This window comes from Eubalaena glacialis, chromosome 6, assembly GCF_028564815.1.
Source record: "Eubalaena glacialis isolate mEubGla1 chromosome 6, mEubGla1.1.hap2.+ XY, whole genome shotgun sequence".
Classification (NCBI taxonomy): domain Eukaryota; kingdom Metazoa; phylum Chordata; class Mammalia; order Artiodactyla; family Balaenidae; genus Eubalaena; species Eubalaena glacialis.
Window position 1 is genome coordinate 81,730,045 of NC_083721.1, and position 23,352 is coordinate 81,753,396.

Below are 23,352 nucleotides of genomic sequence, written 5' to 3' on the forward strand. Positions count from 1 at the left end.
CGATATGCACGTGCTATAACTGCATGCCTAGAAAATTCAATAGAATCAGCTTGTTAGTAAATTTATAAATACATCAAAATCTACTGTGTCCAGGTATAAGAACTCTAAATAGCTAGAAATTGTGGTGAAAGAAATTTTATCATTATTTGGACCAAACATTTCTTATATTTTCCAGTCAGCTTAATGAATCATATAACCATGTATGGAAGACTACATTCTGATTCTGGTTAGGAAAACTAGATATGATACAGATCAGGTTTGGCAAACTATGGCCCACAGGCCAAATCTGACCTGCCTTGTTTTTGTAAATAAAGTTTTATTGGAACTTAGCCAGGTACATTCATTTATTACTGTCTATGGTTGATTTTGCACTAAAATAGCAGAGTCATTGTCAGAGACACTGTATGTCCTCAAAAGCAAAAATATTTACTATCTGGCCCTTTACAGGAAAAGTTTGCTCACCCCTGATATAAACAATCGTGCTCTCTGAGCTGCTCAACCCAGTCTTCACTCTGCCCAAGAACTCCATCTGCCCCCAAATATGCCCAAATTCCATCCCCCACCCCTGCCTTCCATCATATGGTACATGCCTACTTCTCTTCCAGCCCTTCTCACTGGCCCTTCAGAATTTGTGTGTATGTATGTATGTATTTATTTATTTATTTATCTATCTTGTCCCTGTTCTTTCCTTGTCCTTCAAATGTAAACTTTTTTTCTAGGTTTTCTCATCAGTCCTCTTTCCTGGACTACCACTATCACCTTGATACAAATGACTCCTAAATCTGATCTCCCACCTTGACACTTTCCTGGAAGAAAATACCCAACAGCATAGATATCTATGAAGGAAAATCCACAAACACTTCAGACTCAGCACATCCAAGATGGAACCTGTCCTCTTCCAGAAGCATGCTCCCCTGTGATACAATATAGCCTGCTCCCAAGCCAGAGACCCTGGCTCCTGCCTCTCACTCGAGGTCATTTCTAGTTAGAACCAAGTTCTGTCTCTTCTACCTCATGATGCCTCTCATGTCAGACCATTTCATCCCACCTCCACTACCACTGTTCAACAGGCCTGGCGCTTCTCACTTGGATATGACGAGAGTCCCTAACAGCAGAGAGGCTATACAGCAGTCCCCGACTCAGAGAAATGAGAAATCTCTCCAAAACACACATGATCCCATCACTCGCTTGCTCAAAAACCTTCTAGGGCTCTTCATGGCTTAAAGAATGAAATCCAAAGTCCTTAAGACCATCAACATTCTCTAAAAACTTACCCCCGGCTACCTTTCTGTCCTCATTGCTCAGCCCTCTTCACCTTGTGGGGCCCTACGTCCCAGGCAAACAGGATTATCTGTGATGCTTAAACATACTCTGCACATTTTTCCATGCAGCCTTTGCTTCTTGCTTTTGCCTCAGTTCAGAATGCTCTTCTCCTCTCTTCCAGGGGAGCAAGTCAGGAAGAGTATCAAGGGATTATTTTAACCTGAAAAGGGATTCATTCATTGTTATGAAGCTACAATCACCATGAGGCGCAAGAGCAGAGATGAGGCTAAGCGTGGCCCCCTTGGAGTCAAACACCCCAGTTTCAAGTCCCAGTCTACTGTTAACCAGCTGCCGTAACCTCTCTGAGTGTCCGCACTTAGCTCCTGAGTAAAATGGGAGCAATAATCGTACCTACCGCGTAGGATTACTGGGAGGATTAAAAGAGCAAGGCTTGTTATGCACACAGCAGGTGCACCATACATGTTACTCCTATTAATTCTAATATTTTTAAAATGTGCTATTGCTTGAAATGAATATTCAAACAAATCTAAGACACTTTACATGTACGCGTATCAAAAACAATTGAAAATGACTGTGCCCAGCATTGGCTGGTTTGTGGGGCTGCCTGGAGACACAACACATTGTTACAGTCCCTCTGGTAAACAATTTTGTAATGGACCAAAAAAAAAGAGCCATAAAACATATCTTACTTTGGTCTTCTACCGCCACTCCTGAGGATATTTCCCCTTTGGAGGGCAGTAGTAGTCACTTAAGTTGTCTTCCCCAAAACCTCCTTAGCAGTACTATTTATAAGAGCAAACAGTTTGAAACCGTTTGATATGTTCAACAGTTGGGACTAAGCTGGACAAATTCCAGGTGTAGTGGGAAGACTGGGGCCTGTCGAGCTCAGAGGCCTTCAACAAAGGGCCTTTCCTTTCCCTCTACTCTTTGTAGTCTAAGTTCCTATTTGGTATTGTTGATGAGTCCATGGCCGAATAAAAGAATACATGAATGAATTCCTTAAAATATTTGTTAGACTAAATGCCCAAAGGAAATAACCCTATAAAAGGCAGGACATTTGAAGTGTAGCACGCAATTTTTGTTAGATCTCAGGATCAAAGTCCTTCCATGGAAATACATATTTGAAATTATAACTCCAGTCTATAGAGAAAGGTTATTTTAATTAATGTTTAGTTAAATCCATAAAACTCCAACGTTTTAGGGAGTCCATAAAAATAAAGAGTATAGTTCCAATTCGTGGGAGTATTAGGCTCTGCCTGAAACTGCAACATGATTCCAGCCAGGCAGACTGTAATGACTTGGGAAGAACGAAAGAAATGTAGTTCCATTATGGATGAACAAAAACCAATTACATTTAGTTTCTAGAAAACAAAGTCCAAAAGAAACCAAAAAAGCAAAAGCAGAAGCAGAAGTGGGGGTGGGACTGGTTATCTTGGCAGCTTTTCTTCCAAAGTGCTGCCTATTTGGAGAGTTATGAAGTATGATCTCACCACTTCTTTCTGCTCTAGAGAATCCAATTTGCTTCTCGTTTTCTTCTTTTGAGAGCCTGTGCTTGGTTTCAGACCATTTTTCCTGGCAGTCATATGAAGGAAATAAAAAAGGAGACACATGACCTCACCTGCTCCAGTACCTTCCAGAGCCTGACAGAAGAGCTAGGCTTCCTGTGCTTTGCTTTCTTTAGCCTGATTCATTTCGCAATCATGGAAAACACATTCTCTCAAAATAAGGGAACTAAGGAGCTTTAGGAAAATCCATAGCTCTGTGTTGTACACAGGTTTACAAATCTGGATAAACTTTCTGTCTTTTTTTTGGTTTTTTTTTTACTGAAGTATAGTTGATTTACAATGTTGTGTTTGTTTCAGGTGTACAGCACAGTGATTCAGTGAATCTTTTTCATATTCTTTTCCCTTATAGGTTATTACAAAATATTTAGTATAGTTCCCTGTGCTATACAGGAGGTCCTTGTTGGTTATCTGTTTTATATATAATAGTGTGTATGTGTTAATCCCAAGCTCCTAATTTATCCCTAAATCTTTATTAACTGCGAAGAATTTCAAGAAAAGCAAATTGATATATTCTGACCAGTGATTTTTAACCTTTTTTGGGGTCACAACTGAAAGCTATGGACTCTCTCTTTGGAAAAATGCAGACTGATTAACACATATACACACATGTTATACACTCCTAATCAGCACATATTTTTGCACATGATTTTAGGGATTCGTGGACCTCCTGAAGTTGGTCCAGAGTCCCCAATTAATTCTTTTCAAAGAGAAAAACTAAAAATTACCCAGGTAGTTGAGGCCAAAAGAGACAATTAGTCGCTAATTAATCAGTAAATAACAGAATTTCAGGACCTGAAGGAAAAGTAGAGATCTATGCTTTAAATATTTTTAAATGGCAACGTAGTGTTTTGCTTATTGGTAGCAGTGGAACTTTCTTTTCAAACAAAATCTTCTGTAGAACACCAATATTTAAGACAGATCAAAATAAAGCCATTCTAGTTGATAAAGGTGCTGGAAGACTGGATCCCCACCCTCTCCACTGCCCCCGTGCCACCTCTGACTCATGAAGGACAGTTGAGTAACACTGATCTGGGCCCGCTCCGCCAGTGCATGGAGCCATACTGGGACTCCTAGCCTCCAGTACTGTCCACATGCCCAGATGCTCCAAATGAGTGAGCACTGGCTGCTCAGGTAACAGTCTTAACAGCCCAGAACCCACCTATTTCTTGACCCAGTTGGGAGGACTTAAGAGATCCCGCTGATGAGACGACAGCACACCTGCCCCACGGCCCAGCCTTCGTCCTAATGTTCTCCTGAGGCAGGTAACCCTCCCATTCAGAGGTGTTGAAGGGAAAATCTGTGGCCTCTACCATTGAAACGTTCACGTGGTCCCGAAGGCGGCAAAGCAGGGCCTCTGCACCACACTTAACACCAGGCCCTGGCCCCTTGTAGGACACTTTGTACTTGTTCATGCTCAGATAATTCTTCCAGATCTTCTGCAGCCTGGGGGTAAGGTTTTTGGTGGAGCTGTCCTTGTTCCACACCTGGAAGGTAGCCTCCGGCTTGGCCCTGGGACCACTGAGGGCCCGGCTGCCGCTCTGGGGGCTGTGGGTGCCGCTTGAAGACACAGATTGGGAACCAGACCTCAACACCTGGAATTCCTTGGTTTGCAGTTTAAGGGACTCATAGTAACTCCCTTTCTTCTTTTCCTTCCATACACAGATGATTGCAAACAGGAGAAAGACCAGCACACAGCAGCTGAATTTTTTCTTCAAGTTAGTGTGAATCATAATGAAAGACATGTTCAAGGAAGCCACGCTGTCCTGAGCAGGAAAACAGGCCTAAAAAAAAAGTGAGACAAGGCAGAAAATGATGTAAAGAATACCTAAAAGTAATGACGGGCTGAGCAATGGCTTTAGAGTGACAAGAATTGAATTCCAGCCCAGGTCTATCTCCCACCAGGTCTGCAACCTTCAGCAAGTCTTAAAAAAAAAAAATCACCCTCAGTTTGGGCTTGAAATGTAGAAAATAGTGCTGAGACACTCCCGTCTTCCTCTCCGAGCCGTGAGCACGTTATGGACTCGCCCACCACCCCTTTGTACTCGCTGAATCTTAGTTTCCTGTTGTCTTGGTCTAGCTGCCCGACTGCTCTCTGAGCTTCTTGGGGTCAGGAATCACATTTTACACATTCGGTTTGTAGGGCCTTACACTATTTGTTCAAGGAAGGCATACACGCTTGAAAAACTAAAAGAAAAAGGCAGAGCAGGCTGAGGGGTCTACCACAAGAAGCCAAACTCCCTGAAAAGGCCCAGCCTCCTTTTAAAATTGCCAGAAAGAGACCTCTTGCCATAGACAGTGTCATAGGTTTGTGATGCATCTCTCTAAGGCAGGGGTCCCCAACCCCCGGGCCGAGGACCGCTACTAGGAACCGGCCACACAGCAGGAGATGAGTGGCGGGCAAGCGAGCGAAACTTCATCTCCCCATCGCTCCCCGTGGCTCGCATTACCGCCTGAACCAACCATCCCCCAACACCCCGCCCTCCCCCTCCCATCCATGGAAAAATTGTCTTCCACGAAACCGGTCCCTGGTGCCAAAAAGGTCAGGGACCACTGCTCTAAGGGCTCTGGTGCTAGACTCCTGCATGAGAAGAAAGCCAAGGGTCAGCTTCACAATATAACATTCAGGTTTATGGAGTTCTGCATGAGTACTAGCAAGTGGCAGGAAACTGACTCACCTCACGGTGGAAGATGGGAACTCCTGGTAAAATAGCAGATATGTGACCAATTAAGGAAATGAAAACAAAAATGCATTAAGCACACAAGAGTTTATTTCATTCAATTTCATCATAAACCGGGGGCACTGTGATGTACAACTTCAGTTCGCACTGTGTTTATAATAATCTAATATGAAGGGCATCTCCTGAGCTGTGCAGAAAGGTCCTGACCATTACCACCCATGAAGGTGCTATAATCTCGATTTTTATAGATAAGCCACCTGAGGCTCTGAGAAATTAAGAGAAATGCCTAGGATTATAGAGCTGAGTGAATGGTAGAATTGAGATTCAAATCCAAGTGCACTTGATTCCCTAAATCCATGACCCTTTCACTGTATCATGTACAGAACTGCTGAAAGTTCTGGAAAATTTCACTAAGCAAATAGAGCCTGAATAGGCCCCTTTATATCTGGGTAAAGACCTACTTAGTTTTCCCAGAATTTATTGTGAAACTGAACGGAAAATGGAAGTACTTTGAACTCAAACAATGTCTGTATCTTCTGGAAAACATTAAATTCTTTCCAAGTATCTAGGTTTATTTACCGTAATGAGTCTAAGCAATCACCCCCAGGGTTTTGCTAACTGATTAGGAATCTATACAACAGTAATTAATACAACATTGTAAATCAACTATACTTCAATTAAAAAAAAATTCAGGAAAAAGAAAGAATCTATAGTCCATTTCAATGAAGCCTGCTCCTAAGGATATCAAGGATAAGGTGGTAGGAGTACTGAACTTGGTATCACAAAACCTGGCTTCTTGTCCCCATTCTTGGTGACCCTAGGCAAGCCTCTTAACCTCTCTGCACCTAAGTTTCTGTGTAGTAACCATCTCTGCCCTGTCTCATTCGCTGAGTGCTGGGAAGACCAAACGAGAATGGTGTTCATGGGCTTTGAACTAGGTAAATGTAAAGGCACAGAAGGTTAGAGCAGCCCCTAGGCATGAGGGCCACGTTGAGGCAATGTGGGACAGCAAACGATGGCGGAGTGGAGCACTGGCCATGGCTCATCAACCTGAACATCAGGTCTTTCATCAAGTATAACTAAAGTATAATTATAATTGAAGTATAGTTCAGTTATAATATTAGTTACAGGTGTGAAACATAGTGATTCAATATTTTTATAGATTATGTACCACCATTACAATATTATTGACTATAATCTCTGTGCAGTACATTACATTCCTGTGACTTATTTATTTTATAACTGGTAATTTGTACCTCAAATATCCTTTACCTATTTCTCCCATCCCCCCCATTGCCATTCCCTCTGGCAACCACTAGATTGTTCTCTGTATCTGTGAGTCTGTTTCTGTTTTGTTTGTTTGGTTTTTTAGATTCCACATATAAGTGAAAACATACAGTATTTGTCTTTCTCTGTCTGACTTATTTCACTTAGCATAATACCCCTTAGGCCCATCCATATCTGAAAATGCAAGATTTCATTCTTTTTTATGGCTGAGTAATATTCATTGTGTGTGTATATGTATGTATATATCACATATTCTTTATCCATTCACTCAGGATGCTTCCATATCTTGGCAATTGAAAATTATAAATAATTCTGCAGTGAACGTTGGCATGCATAAATCTTTTGAATTAGTATTTTTGTTTTCTAGGATAAATACCCAGGAGTGGAATTGCTGGATTGTATGGTGGCCCTATTTTTAATTTTTTAAGAAAACTCCATACTGTTTTCTGTAGTGGATGCACAAATTTACATCCCCACCAATAGTGTACAAGGGTTTCCTTTTCTCCACATCCTTGTCAACACTTATTTCTTGTCCTTTTGATGATAGCCATTCTGACAGGTGTGAGGTGCTATCTCATTGTGGTTTTGATTTGCATTTCCCTGATGATTAGTGATAGTGAGCACTTGTCTCCTTTGTCTGAGATTAACTGACCATATGTGCGTGAGTTTATTTCAGTCTCTCAATTCTGTTCCATTGATCTATGTGTCTGATTTTTTTTTTTTTTTTTTTTTTTTGCCAGTACCATACTGTTTTGATTACTGCAGCTTTGTAGTATAGTTTGAAGTCAGGGAACCTACCACCTCCAGCTATGTTCTTTCTCAAAATTGTTTTGGCTATTTGGGTTCTTTTGTGGTTCAATACAAATTTTAGGATTACTTATCCTAGATATGTGAAAAATGTCATGGGTATTCTGATAAGGATTACATTGAATCTGTAGATTGCTTTGGGTAGCATGGACATTTTAACAATATTAATTCTTCTGATCCATGAGCAAGCACAATATATCTTTCCATTTGTTTGTGTTGTCTTCAATTTCTTTTATCAATGTCATAGTTTTCAGAGTATACGTCTTCACCCTCTTGGTTAAATTTATTCCTAGGTATTTTATTCTTGTGATATGATTGTAAATGGGATTCTTTTCTTGATTTCTCTTTCTGATAATTTATTATTAGTGTATAGAAATGCAAGAAATTTCTGTATATTAATTTTGTAGCCTGCAACTTTACTGAACTCATTGATTAGTTCTAAGTTTTTTGGTGGCATCTTTAGGGTTTCCTATACATAAAATCATGTCACCTGCCAATAGTGATAGTTTTACTTCTTCCCCTCCAATTTAGATTCCTTTTATTTCTTTTCCTTTTCTGATTGCAGTGGCTAAGACTTCCAGTACTATGCTGAATAAAAGTGATGAGAGTGGGGATCACAGAGGAAATGCTTTCAGCTATTCACTGTTGAGTATTAGCTGTGGGTTTGTCATAAATGGCCTTTATCGTAATAATAATTATTATTATAAATGGTATGCTCCCTCTATACCCACTTTGTTGAGAGTTTTTATCATGAATGGATGTTAAATTTTGTCAAATGCTTTTTCTGAATCTATTGAGATAATCATGTGATTTTTAGCCTTCATTTTGTTCATGTGGTGTATCACATTGATTTGTGGATATTGAACCATCCTTGAATCCCTGGAATAAATCTCACTAGATCATGATGTATGATTCTTCTAATGTATTGTTAAATTCGGCTTCTAATATTTTGAAGAAGACTTTTGCATCTATGCATCAGGGATATTGGCCTGTATTTTTCTTTTTTTGTAGTGTCTTTTTTGGTTTGTGTATCAGGGTAAAGTTGGCCTCATAGAACTCATAGAAGGAGTTTGGAAGTGTTCCCTCCTCTTCTTTTTTTTTTGCATAGCTTGAGAAGGATAGGTATTAACTCTTCTTTAAATGTTTGGTAATTCCCCTGTGAAGCTGTCTGGTCCTGAACTTCTGTTTGTTGGGTTTTTTGGGTTTTTTGTTTGTTTGTTTGATTGATTTCCAATTCAATTTCATTGCTAGAAATTGAACTGTTCAGATTTTCTATTTCTTCCTGATTCAGTCTTGGAATACTATATGTTTTTAGGAATTTATACATCTCTTATAGGTTGTCCAATTTGTTGGTATATAATTGTTCAAAGTATTCTGATTGTTTGTATTTGTGATATTGGTTGTAACTTGTCTATCATTTCTGATTTTATTCAATTGGGCCCTCTCTCTTTTTTCTTAATAAGCCTAGCTCAAGTTTTGTCAATTATATTTATCTTTTCAAAGGACCAGCTCTTAGTTTCATTGATCATTTCTATGATTTTTTAGTCTCTATTTCATTTATTTTTCCTCTGATCTTTATTATTTCCTTCCTTCTACTAACTTTGAGCTTTGTTTGTTCTTCTTTTTGTAATTCCTCCGGGTGTAAAGTTAGGTTGTTTACTTGAGATATTTCTTATTTCTTGAGGTATGCCTGTATCACTATAAACATCCCTCTTAGAACTCCTTTTGCTGCATCCCATAGATTTTGGATTATTATGTTTCTATTGACACTCATCTCAAGGTACCTTTTTATTTCTTCTTTGATTTCTTCATTGACCCATTGGTTTTTAGTAGCATGTTGTTCAGTCTTTACATATTTGTGTTTTTCCAGTCTTCTTCCTGCAATTGATTTCCAGTTTCATACCATTGTTTGAAAAGATGTTTGATATGATTTCAGTCTTCTTAAATTCATTGAAATTTGTTCTGTGGACTAGCATGTAATCTATCCTGGAGAATGTTCCATGTGCACTTTAAAAGAATGTGTATTCTGCTGTTTTGGGATGGAATGTTCTACTGATATCTATTAAGTCTGTTTGGTCTAATGTGTTTTAAGGCCAATGTTTCTTTATTGATTCTCTATCTGGATAATCTATCCATTGATGTAAGTGGGGTATTAAAGCCCCCTACTATTATTGTGTTACTGTCAATTTCTCCCTTTATGTTTATTGATATTTGCTTTAAGAATTTAGTTGTTCCTATCTTTACAAATGTTATGTCCTCTTCTTAGACTGACCCCTTTATCATTATGTAGTGCCCTTCTTTGTCTTTTGTTATAATTTTTGTTTTAAAGTCTATTTTGTCTGATATGAGTATTGTTACCCCAGATTTCTTTCCATATCCTTTTGCATGGAATATTGTTTTCCATCCTTTCATTTTCGGTCTGTGTGTCTTTAGTTCTGAAGTGAGTCTCTTGTAGGTAGCATATATATGGCTTTTTTTTTTAATCCATTTGGCTTCCCTATGTCTTTTGATTGAGGTATTTAGTCCATTTACATTTAAAGTGATTATTGATAGGTGTGTACTTATTTCCATTGTTACTGTTCCATTGTTACTGTTCCAAGTTGTTTCTGTAGTTCTTCTCTGTTCTTTTCTTCTTCTTTTAGTCTCTTCTCTTGTGGTTTGACGCTTTTCTTTGGTGCTGTTTCTTTTTTTTCTCTCTTTTTTTTTCATGTGTGTGTGTGGTGTGTGTGTGTGTGTGTGTGTGTATCTATTGTAAGTTTTGTTTTATGTTTACCATGAAGTTCACATATATTTATATACAGATAGATACATAGATATAGATTTGTTTTAATCTGGTAGTCGTTTAATTTTCAATATATTCTAAAAGCTCTATGTTTTTTATGGTCCAATATTTCATATTTTTGACATCATATTTTACATCTTTTGTGTATCCCTTGACTATTATTGCAGTTACAGTTGATTTTACAAATTTTGTCTTTTAACCTTTATACTAGATTTTCAAGTAGTTGATCCATTGCCTTTTCTATATATTGCCTTTACCAGTAAGATTTTCTTCCTTCATATATTTTTTTATTTCTTGCTATAACCTTACTTTTTCACTTAAAGAAGGTGTTCACTTAACATACCTTGTAAGGCCAGTTTAGTGGTGATGACCCCTTTTAGATTTTTGTTTGTCTGGGAAACTCTTTATCTCTTCTCCAATTCTGAATGACAACCTTGCCAGGCAGAGTATCTTTGGTTGTAGGGTTTTTTCTTTCAGTACTTTACATATATCATGCCACTCCCTTCTAGCCTGCAAAGTTTCTGCTGAAAAATCAGTTGATAGCATTAAGGGGGTTCCCTTGTATGTTACTCTTTGTTTTCCTCTTGCTGCCTTCAAAATTCTCTCTTTGTCTTTAATTTTTCCCTTTTAATTATGACCTCTTGATATGTAACCTATAATGGACTAAAATCTGAAAAAAAAATTAACTAAATCACTTTGCTATATACTTGATTTACAATATTGTATTAGTTTCAACTATATTTCAATTAAAAATTTTAAAAAGTAATAAATCTCTATTGCAATGTGAAAAAAATATATGTTGTGATATGGATCTTTTTGGGTTCATTTTGTTTGGGACTCTCTATGCTTCCTGGACCTGGATATCTGTTTCTTTCCCCAGGTCAGTAAAGTTTTCAGCCATTATTTCATCAAATATGTTTTTTTTTTCTACCCCTTTTTCCCTCTCATATCCTTCTGGGACCCCTATAATGCAAATGTTAGTATGCTTGATGTTGTCCCAGAGCTCCAGTAAACAATTCTCAATTTTTTAAATTCTTTTTTCTTTTTGATGCTCTGATTGGGTGACTTCCACTATTCTGTCTTCCAGGTCACTTACGTGTTCTGTATCACCTAATCTGCTGCTGATTCCCTCCAGTGTATTTTTTTTCATTTCAGTTATTGTATTCTTCATCTGTGACTGGTTATTTTTTATATTTTCTAATTCTTTGTTGAAGTTCTCATACTCCTCTATTCTTCTCCTGAGTTTGGTGAGCATATTTATGACCCTTCCTTTGAACTCTGTATGGTGTATGAGGTAAATTACAATTACTTATGTCAGTTTCATTGTTTTGTTTTGTTTTTCTGGGGTTTTATCTTGTTTTTCATTTGGAACATATTACTCTGTCCCCAGGATGCACCAGCGGCCGCCATCTTGGGAAGTGCTGGAACTGCAGGGGCTAGAGTTACAGCCTGGTGTGGGCCAGGACTTCTCCCAGGGTGCACCAGGGGCTGCTACCTTGGCAAATGGGGGACAGTTGGAGGAGCCACGTACAGGCTGAGGGGTAGGCTGGGGTGTGCTGGTGTGGTCTTGGCTGGCTGGCTAGAATGTCAAGTGCTTTTCAATCCACTGCCTCTGCATTGGGACTGGGAGCAAGTAAGTTTGTGCACAAGCTCTTTAAGAGCATAGTCTCGGGCTTCCCTGGTGGCGCAGTGGCTGAGAGTCTGCCTGCCAGTGCAGGGGACACAGGTTCGAGCCCTGGTCTGGGAAGATCCCACATGCCGCAGAGCAGCTAGGCCCGTGAGCCACAACTACTGAGCCTGCGCATCTGGAGCCTGTGCCCTGCAACAAGAGAGGCCGCGACAGTGAAAGGCCCACGCACCGCGATGAAGAGTGGCCCCCGCTCGCCGCAACTGGAGAAAGCCCTCGCACAGAAACGAAGACCCAACACAGCCAAAAATTAATTAATTAATTAATTAATTTAAAAAAAAAAAGAAACTATGAAATCAGGTCTTTCATTTAAAAAAAAAAAAAAGAGCATAGTCTCAGTTTCCTACAGCCCTCCAGCTCGCCCAGTCATAAGTTTGAAAACCTGTTAAGGGGGCTTATCTTCCTGGTGCTGGTCCCCAGGGCTGGGGCCCCCAATGTGGGGCTTGAACCCTTTCCTCTTAGGAAGGACCTCCAAGTTTGTGATATCCTCTTCCTCTGTGGGTCACTTGCCAGAGGTGTTGGTCCTGACTGGATCGTGTCTCTACCCCCTCCTACCCACCTTGATGTGTTTTTTTCTTTATATCCTTAATTGTATAAGAGCTATTCTGCTAGTCTTCAGGTCGTTCTCAGAGAAAGTTGTTCTATATGTAGTTGTAGTTTTGCTGTGTCTGTGGGAGGAGGTGAGCTCAGGGTCCTCCTACTCCACCATCTTGATCCCACCTCACTGAGACTCTAATTTAAGCACCAAACAGTGCTTCCTACCACCACAGACCTCAGGAACCAGTGACTCTAGGGAGGATGGGTGCTTACCTTGGGCCGCCAAAGTTTTGGAAGTGATGAAATGTACACAGAGGGAGAATTCAAACAGATCGTGAAATGGGGGAGGCGCTTGTTGCATCATCAGAAAACTAAGCAATTCAATTTCCCCAGACACCCAACACAGCTAATCATAGGACACTAAGACAGCTGAGGAAAAACTAGAAAAGAAGGGAAAGTAGCATTTGAGAAGCACCTACTATATGGTAGGCACTTTACCTGCTTTATCTCATTTAATTTTTACTATACCACTATGGGATAGGTATTAACAACCCCTCTTGAGAAAATGAGGAAACAGGCTTAGCAAGGATACAGGGCTTCTCCGAAGTCAATAGCTAATCAGTGCTAGAACCAGGATTCCAACCCAGGTCTATCTGACTAAAAGTCCATGGTCGTTGGACTAAAGAACAGGCATTGTGAAAAAGCACAGTGAATAGTCAGTGTTGACCAACTAGGACTCAGAAATCAGGATCTCTAGTGACACAACTGCTGGAAAGTCACAGAATAAACACCCTCACTATCAGCACTGACACTACTCATGTGCATTGTTTTACCAGTCAGGCAACCCTTTCACAGCAATTAGGTTTATGAGACCCAGTATAACCCTGTGAGATGAGCTGAGCAAATTTTATTAGTTCCATTTACAACTGAAGAAACTACGGTTTTGTAAATATAAATAATTTTCAAAGCTGCATGAGTGATTTGGAAATGATGGAGTTGGGACTTAACTTTTATGTGTATGAGTGAAATAAGACAGGAGTTAGGGAGGTGGAGCCTAAGGGTTTGTGTTCGACTGCCTGCCAGCACCTACTCTCCAAGGTTGAGTTTCCCAGGAAAGAAGAATTCCCCAAACCTTCAACCATAACACAGTCTTACAACTTTAAGAAAGCCTCAGCCTTCAAGGCCAGTGCTCTGTCGTGAGTGCCTCAGGGCACTCATGTGAAACCTCATGTCAGGGCTCCCAATTCTCTTGACCACCACCCTCTGTTGAGGTTCCAAGTCTACCAGCTGGCTGGAGCTTCTGGTCATAGGCCCTTAGAGCTTCACTCTCATCTCTCAAGCTGCTCTAGAGAGACAGGACTTGAAGAAGTTTCATCTAAGAAGCCCAAACTGAAGGAAAGGAGTAGTAAATATTTCTCCCCAGATTCTTTGGGAAATCAGTCCAAGTTTTTAATTTCCCAATCACATCCCAGATTGCCTTCTTAAGCCTCTAGGGCTCTGCACTGCTGTAATCTCTCCCCTTGTCCATTTGCCTGGCAACCAGACAGCATTACCTTTCTGCTTCTGGCCTCCTGTGGAGCCCACCTCCCCTTCTTGTTCTCCCAGCAAGAACAGCAGCACTGTTCTTGCTCCCTGCTGCTTGCCTCTCGCGTTTAGTAATGCTTGCTTTTCATGCTGACCCCCTGCTAGAGGGAAACTCCTCCTGGCTCATTTCTGACACTCCAGTGCCCGGCACCATGCCTGGAACACAGTGCGTATTCAATAAAGGGTTCTTGAATTGATGGGACTATATCAACGAACACTTACGAGCCCACCAGGCTTCTAGAAGAATAAGTAACAACTCGCATTATCACCTACAGAGAACAAGCCAACACTGAACCAACAGAAAGAAAAGTCCCAGCCAAAGTAGGGCTCCCGCCCTAGGCTACTCATCACTGGATGCCCCGTAGCAAATGCAGGGCTTGGCCATAGTAGGTGCTTTAAAAAGGTAGACTGAATTACAGAATAACTTTAAATCTTATATTTATAGTTTATAGAAATAGGCAAAATAGGCAAATCACTTATCTCCACACCTCATTGACTAAGGACTAAAAAAAAAAAAAAAAAGAAGAAGAAGAAAACAGCAAAGCTGAAGCCAGACCTTCAGTCCCTCTGTGGCTCCTCACCAGCACACTCTGCCTGCCGATCCCAAATAGAAAATGCACCCGGTGCTGCATCCATATCCCACGCCTCCAGGTGTTCCTTACCTGCTTCTGGCTAATCCCCCTGGGGCTGCAGGCCCTCCAGGTCCTCAGGAACCAGCACTATTCCCCATGGGAGGAATGTTCGCTTTATTGGGTCTGGAGGCCAAGGCTCATTTTTCTCAGGATGATCAAAAAGCATCTACAAAGGAGAAAAAAAAAAAAAAAAGATGAGTTAAGTGCCGTTTTCCAGCAGGGGCAGAGTTAAAGATTAACAAGATAGACAGGGACTTCTGCTAGACTCCAGTGCGGGCCCTGGAAGCCCCAAGGGCTCAGAAAAAGAGAGACAAAAGCCAATTACAGGTGCAGTGCTCTGGGTCCATAAACAGCACAGAGAGCCTAGAAATAGTCCGATACTAGATAAGAACATGAGCAAGCATCACAGACCAATCTGGGAAGAAAGGATTGTTTAGTCACTGGTTTGGGCATACATAAACAGCAATTTGGGGAAGAGAGGATTCAGTTCATCCCCAAATGAACTCTAAACAAACTTATAATAAATTATTTTCAAAGAATATTTAATGATATGTGAAAGTTCTATCAGTATAATGTTAACTGAAATTCAGAAAAAATACATTTTTTAGAATTCACATGTGAGAAAGAGAAAGGACAAAAAAAAAAATACACTCTGGATGGTAGAATAAGGAGTAATGAGAGTTTTCATTTTTTATAATTTTTTTGTATATTCCAAAATTTCTAAAGTGTACATGTGTTACTCTTAGAGTTGGAAAAAAATTATAAAAATATAATTTTTAAAAGCTAAAAATAGAACTCTATATTTGTTAGCTCTCTTCTTTCTGATGGAATGTAGAAAAATAACAAAGGAAAAGTTTAATAGTCAGTTGCATGAAAATTCCAACTTGTATACAATAAAATTACTGTAGTAAAAAGGAAGATAAACTCAAGGTGTGCAAAGGGTTCAAACAGTAAAAGCCTCTAGAAATGAACAGGCAATCAACATGAACAGACAAATCACAAAACAGAAAATACAATTAATGAGCATATGAAATTGTGACTACTGTTGAGAGAAACTCAAAAGAGGCAACTGAACATTAAGATACTAGTTTGTAAAATTAACATTAACCAGCAGTTTTCAAAATGATTAATCCTCATTGCCAGGCAGATTGTAATAAAGTTGGTATATTTCAAGAGAGCAGTAGAAATTAATTTAACTTTTTTAGAAAGTAATCATGCCATAGAATTAAGAGTTCATGACTATGAACCAAGTTATTGTACTTCCAGGGGAAAAAAAACTGAATAAATAATTCAAAGGGAGAAAAGGTTATATATTTCAGTTTCCTCATATGTAAAATAATTCCTTACCTTACACGGCTGTGGTGAGAAATGGAAGAAGATTCATGAAGTAAAGAATGAGTTTTATAAAGCAATATGCATGTGCAAAAAGAAAAATAGCTTTCAGTTTCAAAATGATTTATAATGGTGCAAAATCTACGGTTAAGGGACTTCCCTGGACGTCCCGTGGTCAGACAGAACTTCGCCTTCCAATGCAGGGGGGTGCAGGTTCAATCCCTGGTCAGGAAGCTGAGATCCCGCATGCCTCACGGCCAAAAAACTAAAACATAAAACAGAAGTAATATTATAACCAATTCAATATCCCCAACAGTTTTGCCTAAATTACTCAACATAAAGAAAGTCAAACTGAAAGATGAGAATTTATCTCTTCTCAGTTTGCTCATCACCTGTTTTCAGGTCTCAACCATGTACATTTTTTCTAGATATTTGGACATGCATAACTTTTAGTCACAATGTGACTAAATATGTACAGGTAACATTCTGTGTTTCACTTTTTTGTTATAATATTTTAAGCATTTTATTTCATGTCACTACTTAAATTCACACACCATTGTGTATATATTTGATCTGGTGGATGTAGCATATTATTTCCCTACTGCTGGAAGCTTAATTATTAACCTTTTCTCCCTTTGAATTATTTATTCAGTTTTTTTTTTCCTGGAAGTACAATAACTTGGTTCATAGTCATGAGCTCTTAATTCTATGGCATGATTACTTTCTTAAAAAGTTAAATTAATTTCTACTGGCTCCCTAGCAGCTTCCTAGTAGAGTCCAAAAAAAAAAAATGTCTCTGAAAGCTATCCCTCTTTTCATGTCATGTAACTTTCCTTTGAGGCAGGGGGGTTTGTGATTATGCAAGCAGGATTACTATTTGTCTCCTCCTACCAAAAATGTAAACGCTGTAAGTGTTGGCCTTTCTTCACTACTACCCTCAGTGCCTAGATGCATGTCTGGCATATGGTAGGTACTCAATAGCTATTGGTTGAATGAATGAATGAGGGAAGTGTTGCCAGCCCTTAAGAGGTCTATGCTTATCTCAGGCACCATTGATGGACAGCGTTCTTTCTCAGCAGCCTCACTGAGAACACTTTGGGCAGTCATCGGCACTTTGGATGCCGCCTCTTGCCTGTATATGCTGCTTCACTGCCATTCCCTCAATGCATGAGCTGCTGGGGCATGAGACTTTTATTTGGGTTCAGTGCACAGACATCAGAGGAGCGCAGCAAACCCGTATCTTCCTCCCACACATCGCATCTGCTCGGAACAACTTGCCCTCTAAGGAGATTAAAAATCACTCCCCACTGTTGATTTCCAAAAATCAACCAATTGAAACAAGTGGTATAACTGTTGATCTATATCTGTTGTAGATGATGAGGGCCTTCCAAAAATAGTCAGTGCTGCTCATGAGATAGTAGCAGTGGTGATCTTCAACCAGCTACACAAGTGGTAACAGAATCCTCAACTCTCTGGGGGAGAAACTTCAGCACTCACGACAATAACAGCTACCAGGTATTTAATACTAGCTATGTTCAAAGCACTGACTATAGCTTAGGGGTTAGGAGTAAGAACTCTGGAATTAGACTGAGCTGGGCAAGAGTCCAAACTCTGCCTTTTTCCAGTTACATGACCTTGGACAAGCTACTCAACCCCCTAGGACTCAGCTTCTTTATCTGTAAAATGGGAATAATAATAACAGAGCCCATCTCATGGGATTATTTAAATAATCAAGTTAGATAATACACCCAAAGGGATTGCAATAGGAACTGTGACAAAAATTATCCACGTCACTTCATTTACCCCTCCCCATCCCCTACTGTGTGGATACCACTACTATCCCGATTTTTACAAATGGGAGACTGAGACAGGTGTGATGAGTAATTTGCCCAGAGTAACTCACTCATGACACTCCAAATGTCCCACGCTCTTTCATGCCTTTGTAGCCCTGCACAGAGTCCCTTCTGCTTGAAATGTCCTTTCCTGCCCTGTTCACACGGGGCCATGACCACTCAGCCTCCTATACCAGCTCAAGTGCCCCTGGACTCTGAAGCCTTTCTTGACCCCCACGGAGATCGTCACAGCTCCGCTGTGCCTGTGCTGGCTCTCATCAGACCACATGACACTTACTCGTTTGCAGGTCTGTCCCAACCTTTAAGATTTATCTCTGGGCCCCTGCATCAAGCCAGGCTCTGCGCCATAACTGGGAAGTGCTCAGTCATGTTTGAACGAAAGAATGAGGCTAGCTCGGACACCACTCCTCCCCGTCCCCATGTCCTTCAGTTGTTCGAATCACCCCCACCACCTACCCACCCATCACCTTCAATTGCCGGAGTCCCCTTTACAGCACTGCCGTGGCAGGTATTCATTCCGTCTGGTGAGTACACTGAGTGACAGGAAATTCACCACCTCCCCAGATTGCACATGGCTATGTGAGCAGCTCTGCCTCTTAGAAAGGTCTTAAAATGAAAAGAAATCAACCTCCCTGTAAAAATAAACCCAGCAGTTTAAGCTCAGCTCTCTGGAGCCATATAGACTCAGAATGAAAACCAGGAACACTTGCTGAGCCCGTGCTCAGCCCATGCTCAGTGCTGGGAACTCCACGTGCACCCACTCATTTCATTCTTGTGGCAACCCTGTGCAGATCACCTTGCTGCTGTATCTTCTCCTCCACCCAGGACAATCTTCCTCATTCCTTGAATATGTTAGCTCCCGGCTCACTAGAATTCTCTCCAACACTATTTCTGTCATAACTCTTGGTGGCATTAACAATCACTTATAGAATTATTCTAGTCAACTCCAATGACTGTGACCTCAGCAACTCACCCCCAAGGTCATAGCTTTGATCTTGTCATTTCCAAAAAATATACTCCCTTCAAGGGATACTCCCTTCAATATACTCATCAAGGGATGCCTCGATTTCAGGCATCCTTCTCTAATCACCACTCCTATCTCTGCAGCTTAGTCCAACCAGTACCCGACTCTAACAATCTTCTGTGTTTGATCCTACTACCTTCCCACTGTCTCTCGCTTCCTCCCTGCCATCCTTTCCCTTCCTATCCAGCTTAAATTCCACGGTCAGTCATTCAGTTGACCTCTCTCATCACACATGTTTGGATAAACCCCAATCCTGGTTAAATCCAACTCTCTGTCCTACTCCACACCTGCAAGCAGGCAGCTGAACATGGCTAGAGAAAATCATGCAACGATGCTTAATGATGTCACTTCAAGTTCATGATCACTAACTGCAAATAGCTCCTTAATGCTCCACAGCAATGATATGCTACTTTTCCAGTCAATTCATCTGCCACTGTCCTAGAGGACTGTATGACTTCCTCCCCACTAAAAACTCCTCTTATCCTCACCCTCGCCTGATGAACTTGCTACTTACTCATAGAAAAAAAGGAAGCTACCAGAGTAGAACTTCCACACGCATGCTTTTGTACCACCGCTACTCACCTTACCTGCACTTATGCCCAAATGATCTCATTACTGTGAATTAATTGGCTGCATCCAACACTTGCAATATCCAACATTTTTCCGTAAATCCTACACACTCTTGTCTACTTAAGGACATTCTTAAAAATCCCCCTTTTCTCTTCCGCATCAATAGGTATCTTTCTCTCAAAGATCATGCTCATCAGCATATAGGTATGCTATTACTTCTCCTATCTTTAAAAAAAAAAACAAAAAAACTCTCCTGATTGAGGCAGCCACCACCTGACCCAGATCAGTCTCAGCATCACTAACAATGGGACACCTAGACAGTTTTTGCCTTCTGAAGTGAGACAGTATGAAGCACATAGCACCACGAATGAAAAATTCTTGCCCAAAATGTTTAATCTGTAAGTGATCAAGCCTTTATATGCAATTCCAGTTTTTCGGAAATACAAGAGAAAGAAGAACAAGTTAAAAGACACCCTAATTTACCAGATATATCCAGAAAGCAGGACATTCTATAGAACAATTGAACTAGTTTCATCAACAAGTCAATGGGCACAAAAAACAAATGACTTAAAAAACACAAAAAAACACAACAATCACATGCAGTCTGCAGACCTTTGGTTTGAACAGAACAACACTGGGGAGAAATGGGGGTATCTGAATATAGACTGGGTATTATATATGATATTAAGAAATCACTATTAATTTTGTTAGGTTTAATAATAGTATTATTATATTATGATTATATATGTGGTTATGTTAGAAAAAAAGTCCTACGCATTTGAAGTAGAGATGAAATTTACTATAAAAATACTTTAGCCAAAAATAAAGCAAATATGAAAAAAATGCAGCGTCATTTTTTTCAAATGTATTCAAATTAAGCTATGTAAGGAACGAGAGTGATTTGCAGACTCTTCTTGACAATATCATTTGGGATTAGGGAGCATTTGAAAGAGTGTGAAGAAAAAACTTACCTCGACAATGTTCCCGTGTTACTGAAGGAATTAACTGAAAAAGATACATGACATTACAAAAGTCACATATTTAGCCGTTGCATGAGGTCTAAATAAACTCCATTTCCCTGTCCCTCCAACAAAACCTCTTGACCTCATTTCACTTCCCCTGCCCTTTTTCTTCCCTTTACAGTAAAACTCCTTGAAAGAACTATCTGTAGTCACTGTTTCCAATTTCCCTCTTCCCATTCTCACTTGAACCAACTCCATCAAGCCTCCCTCATCTCGATGAAAGTGGTCTTGTCATGTCCCCAAAGACCTCCGTGACCTCCATGCTACCAATCAAATGGTCAGGGCTAAGTCTTTATCTTATTCAGACCATCAGCCGTACTTTACACAGTTGGTCACTTGCCCCTTCTGGCTTCCAAAACCCACACCCTTTTGGTTTTTCTCCACTCACTGGTCACTCCTCCTCAGCTGTCTCTGATGCTGGTTCCTCCTCATCTCCCCTACCTCTACACACCGAAGTGCCCCAGGTTCTGGACTTCGTTCTAGCGACACTTGCTTTCTACTGGATGTGGGCACCTTGTGATCCGTTCCCCCTCTACTCAGCCTGTAGTTTGCAATCAAAACACATTTGTTGACGTGCACTAAAATGAGTTCGGAAGCAGTTTCTGTTGCTGAGTTTCTACAGAAAGGAAGTCCCTAATAATTAAAAACAAAAGCAAAATAGTAGGGCTGGGGTTGGGACACAGTAGAAAACAACATTGTGTTCACTTCACTATTTAGACTATCCTCTATAATCTGTAGAGGGGAGGCAGCATTGCAGAGAACAATGATGATCAGATGTAGAGCACATTATTAAAATTACTTGTTAAAATGCAGATTCCTGAATTCTACCTCAGTCATTCTGTTCCAACGGGTCTGGGATGGGGCTCAGAAACCTGCATTTAGCAAGCACCCCCAAGTGATTCTGACGCAATCAGAAGTGCTAGTCTGAGAAAGCTTTATCTAGATCCAGGATGGGAAAAGTATAGAAATTGAGTGTAATCAACTTTTATGGTAATTTGAAAGAGTAATTTTATGCCTGATGAGTCTAATAACTTTAAAAATATGGCTTGTATTTTAAATGTCTTTTTCATTTCATTATTCTAATAACTCCCTTTTATTGTATTTTTTAAATTATTGTTGTGTGAGAGGTTGGGGAAGAAACCCAGTCCTTTACCAACAATAGTTTGAGAAGCTCAAGCTTTGGAGAAAGACCTCAGGCTCCGGCATCTCAAAAGCCCAGAGTCAAATCCTGGCTTTTCTATCTGTCAGTTGCATGATGTTAGACCCGTTTGGTCAACTTCTGTGAGCCTGTGTCTTCATCTGTGAAGTATGGATAATAATACTTTAAAATTTGCGTCTGCAGTGTTGTGCTGACAATTTACTAATAGACTTTATCACTTTGTTCTGGCTAAGAATTATTGTACTTTTACCACGTGCTAAGTATTTTACAAACGGTAAAGTTCCTGTAATTGGGTAAAACTCATTTAATCCCTGCGGCAACAATAGTGCTTGAGGTGGGTGCCGCTGGCTCACCTCCCAGGGCCTCCAGCAGAGCTGGTCCAGGCTGCTGTCGGAAACAGCCTCCCAGCTCCTGGCCACCTACCAGTGGGAGCCGGCGTAGGTCAAAACATTAGTAGTTGTATCAAAACATGTCTGACAAGTCCCAGTTTTACTCAAAAGGACAGAAAAAGTCAGATAAGCAACGGAAACCAATCTGTAGTTGGTGAATCTGAGGAGGGAGTGAAAGGAAACCATGAGAGACTTTGCCAGGTGCCTGAGTGGCTGCGTTGACAAGTGTTTACCTGAGGACCAGCCCCGCTGCCAGGCTAATGGGAGGGAGGGGGAAATCCTGCCGGATCAGAGCCCTGAAGATAAAGGGGCCTTCATTCCTGCCTGCCCCAGCTGTTCCAGACCCAGCCTGCAAAAAAAAAAAAAACAGGTCTCTTAACAGAGATTAGATCTTTTCCCAGCCAGGCAGGCACTGACGGAGAAGACTGAAACGGCCGAGTACATTTCCCTGAGGTTATCTAAAAACGTGGAGAACAGAACTTTTTCTGTGCAGGATGTTGAGTCCCCACCGCAGACAGGGCAGCTGCTCCATGGTCCTGGATCAGAGCCAGCCACTCAGAACAGGTAGGGAGAGCTCCGGACTCAGGACTAAGGGAGCCAGGGCAAAGGAAAACCACAGGCCATTGGCTTGTGCTTTGTCTTCAACCTTGCACCTTTAGCAGACAAGTATTTGTAGCGATTTTTGCCTTCCAACTTGACAGGTGCCCAGCAGAAAGCAGGCACTTCACACCCCAGCATCTCCCTTTCTGTATGATGCCCACTCCCCAGTACAAGCAGTAGAAGCCCCAGCCCCGGCAGGCATCCCCCCGGTCTTACCAACTAAGACCACTCTGCTCCACTCCAACAGTCAGGGGTAAGCCGAGGAGGAAGGAACAAAAAAGGGCCGATAAGGAGGGCTGAATAAACACCACGCTCCTCCCAAGCAACAGACCCACCCACCTCTCTCCTCCACACCCCACAGAGACGTAGAGAGAAAAGAAAATAGGCCTCTTTCCTCCTCAGAAAGAACTGTTTCACCTCCTCCTAATCTTGGGAAAAAAATGACATTTGTATTATGGAAGTTTTTACACATACAAAAAGGTACAGAGGGCTTCTCTGGTGGCGCAATGGTTGGGAATCCGCCTGCCAATGCAGGGGACACAGGTTCGAGCCCTGGTCTG

The 23,352-nt window shown here is 40.8% G+C and overlaps 1 protein-coding gene across 3 annotated transcripts in view; it reads right to left on the minus strand.

Annotated features, from left to right (window-relative positions):
• Positions 1–23,352, minus strand: part of ST6GAL1 (ST6 beta-galactoside alpha-2,6-sialyltransferase 1) — a 137,678-nt gene that overhangs the window by 26,760 nt on the left and 87,566 nt on the right. The window contains exons 4-8 of one of the 3 annotated variants that reach the window (XM_061194361.1): positions 22,426–22,541; positions 20,594–20,627; positions 16,191–16,440; positions 14,874–15,009; positions 4,009–4,630 (exon numbers count right to left, since the gene is read on the minus strand). In XM_061194361.1, the coding sequence (XP_061050344.1) occupies positions 4,009–4,591 (583 nt within the window). In that variant the 5' untranslated portion in view covers positions 4,592–4,630; positions 14,874–15,009; positions 16,191–16,440; positions 20,594–20,627; positions 22,426–22,541. Of the gene's footprint in view, positions 1–1,274; positions 1,645–4,008; positions 4,631–14,873; positions 15,010–16,190; positions 16,441–20,593; positions 20,628–22,425; positions 22,542–23,352 lie in introns of those variants that run through there. The other 2 variants (XM_061194362.1, XM_061194363.1) reach the window with 2 other exon arrangements.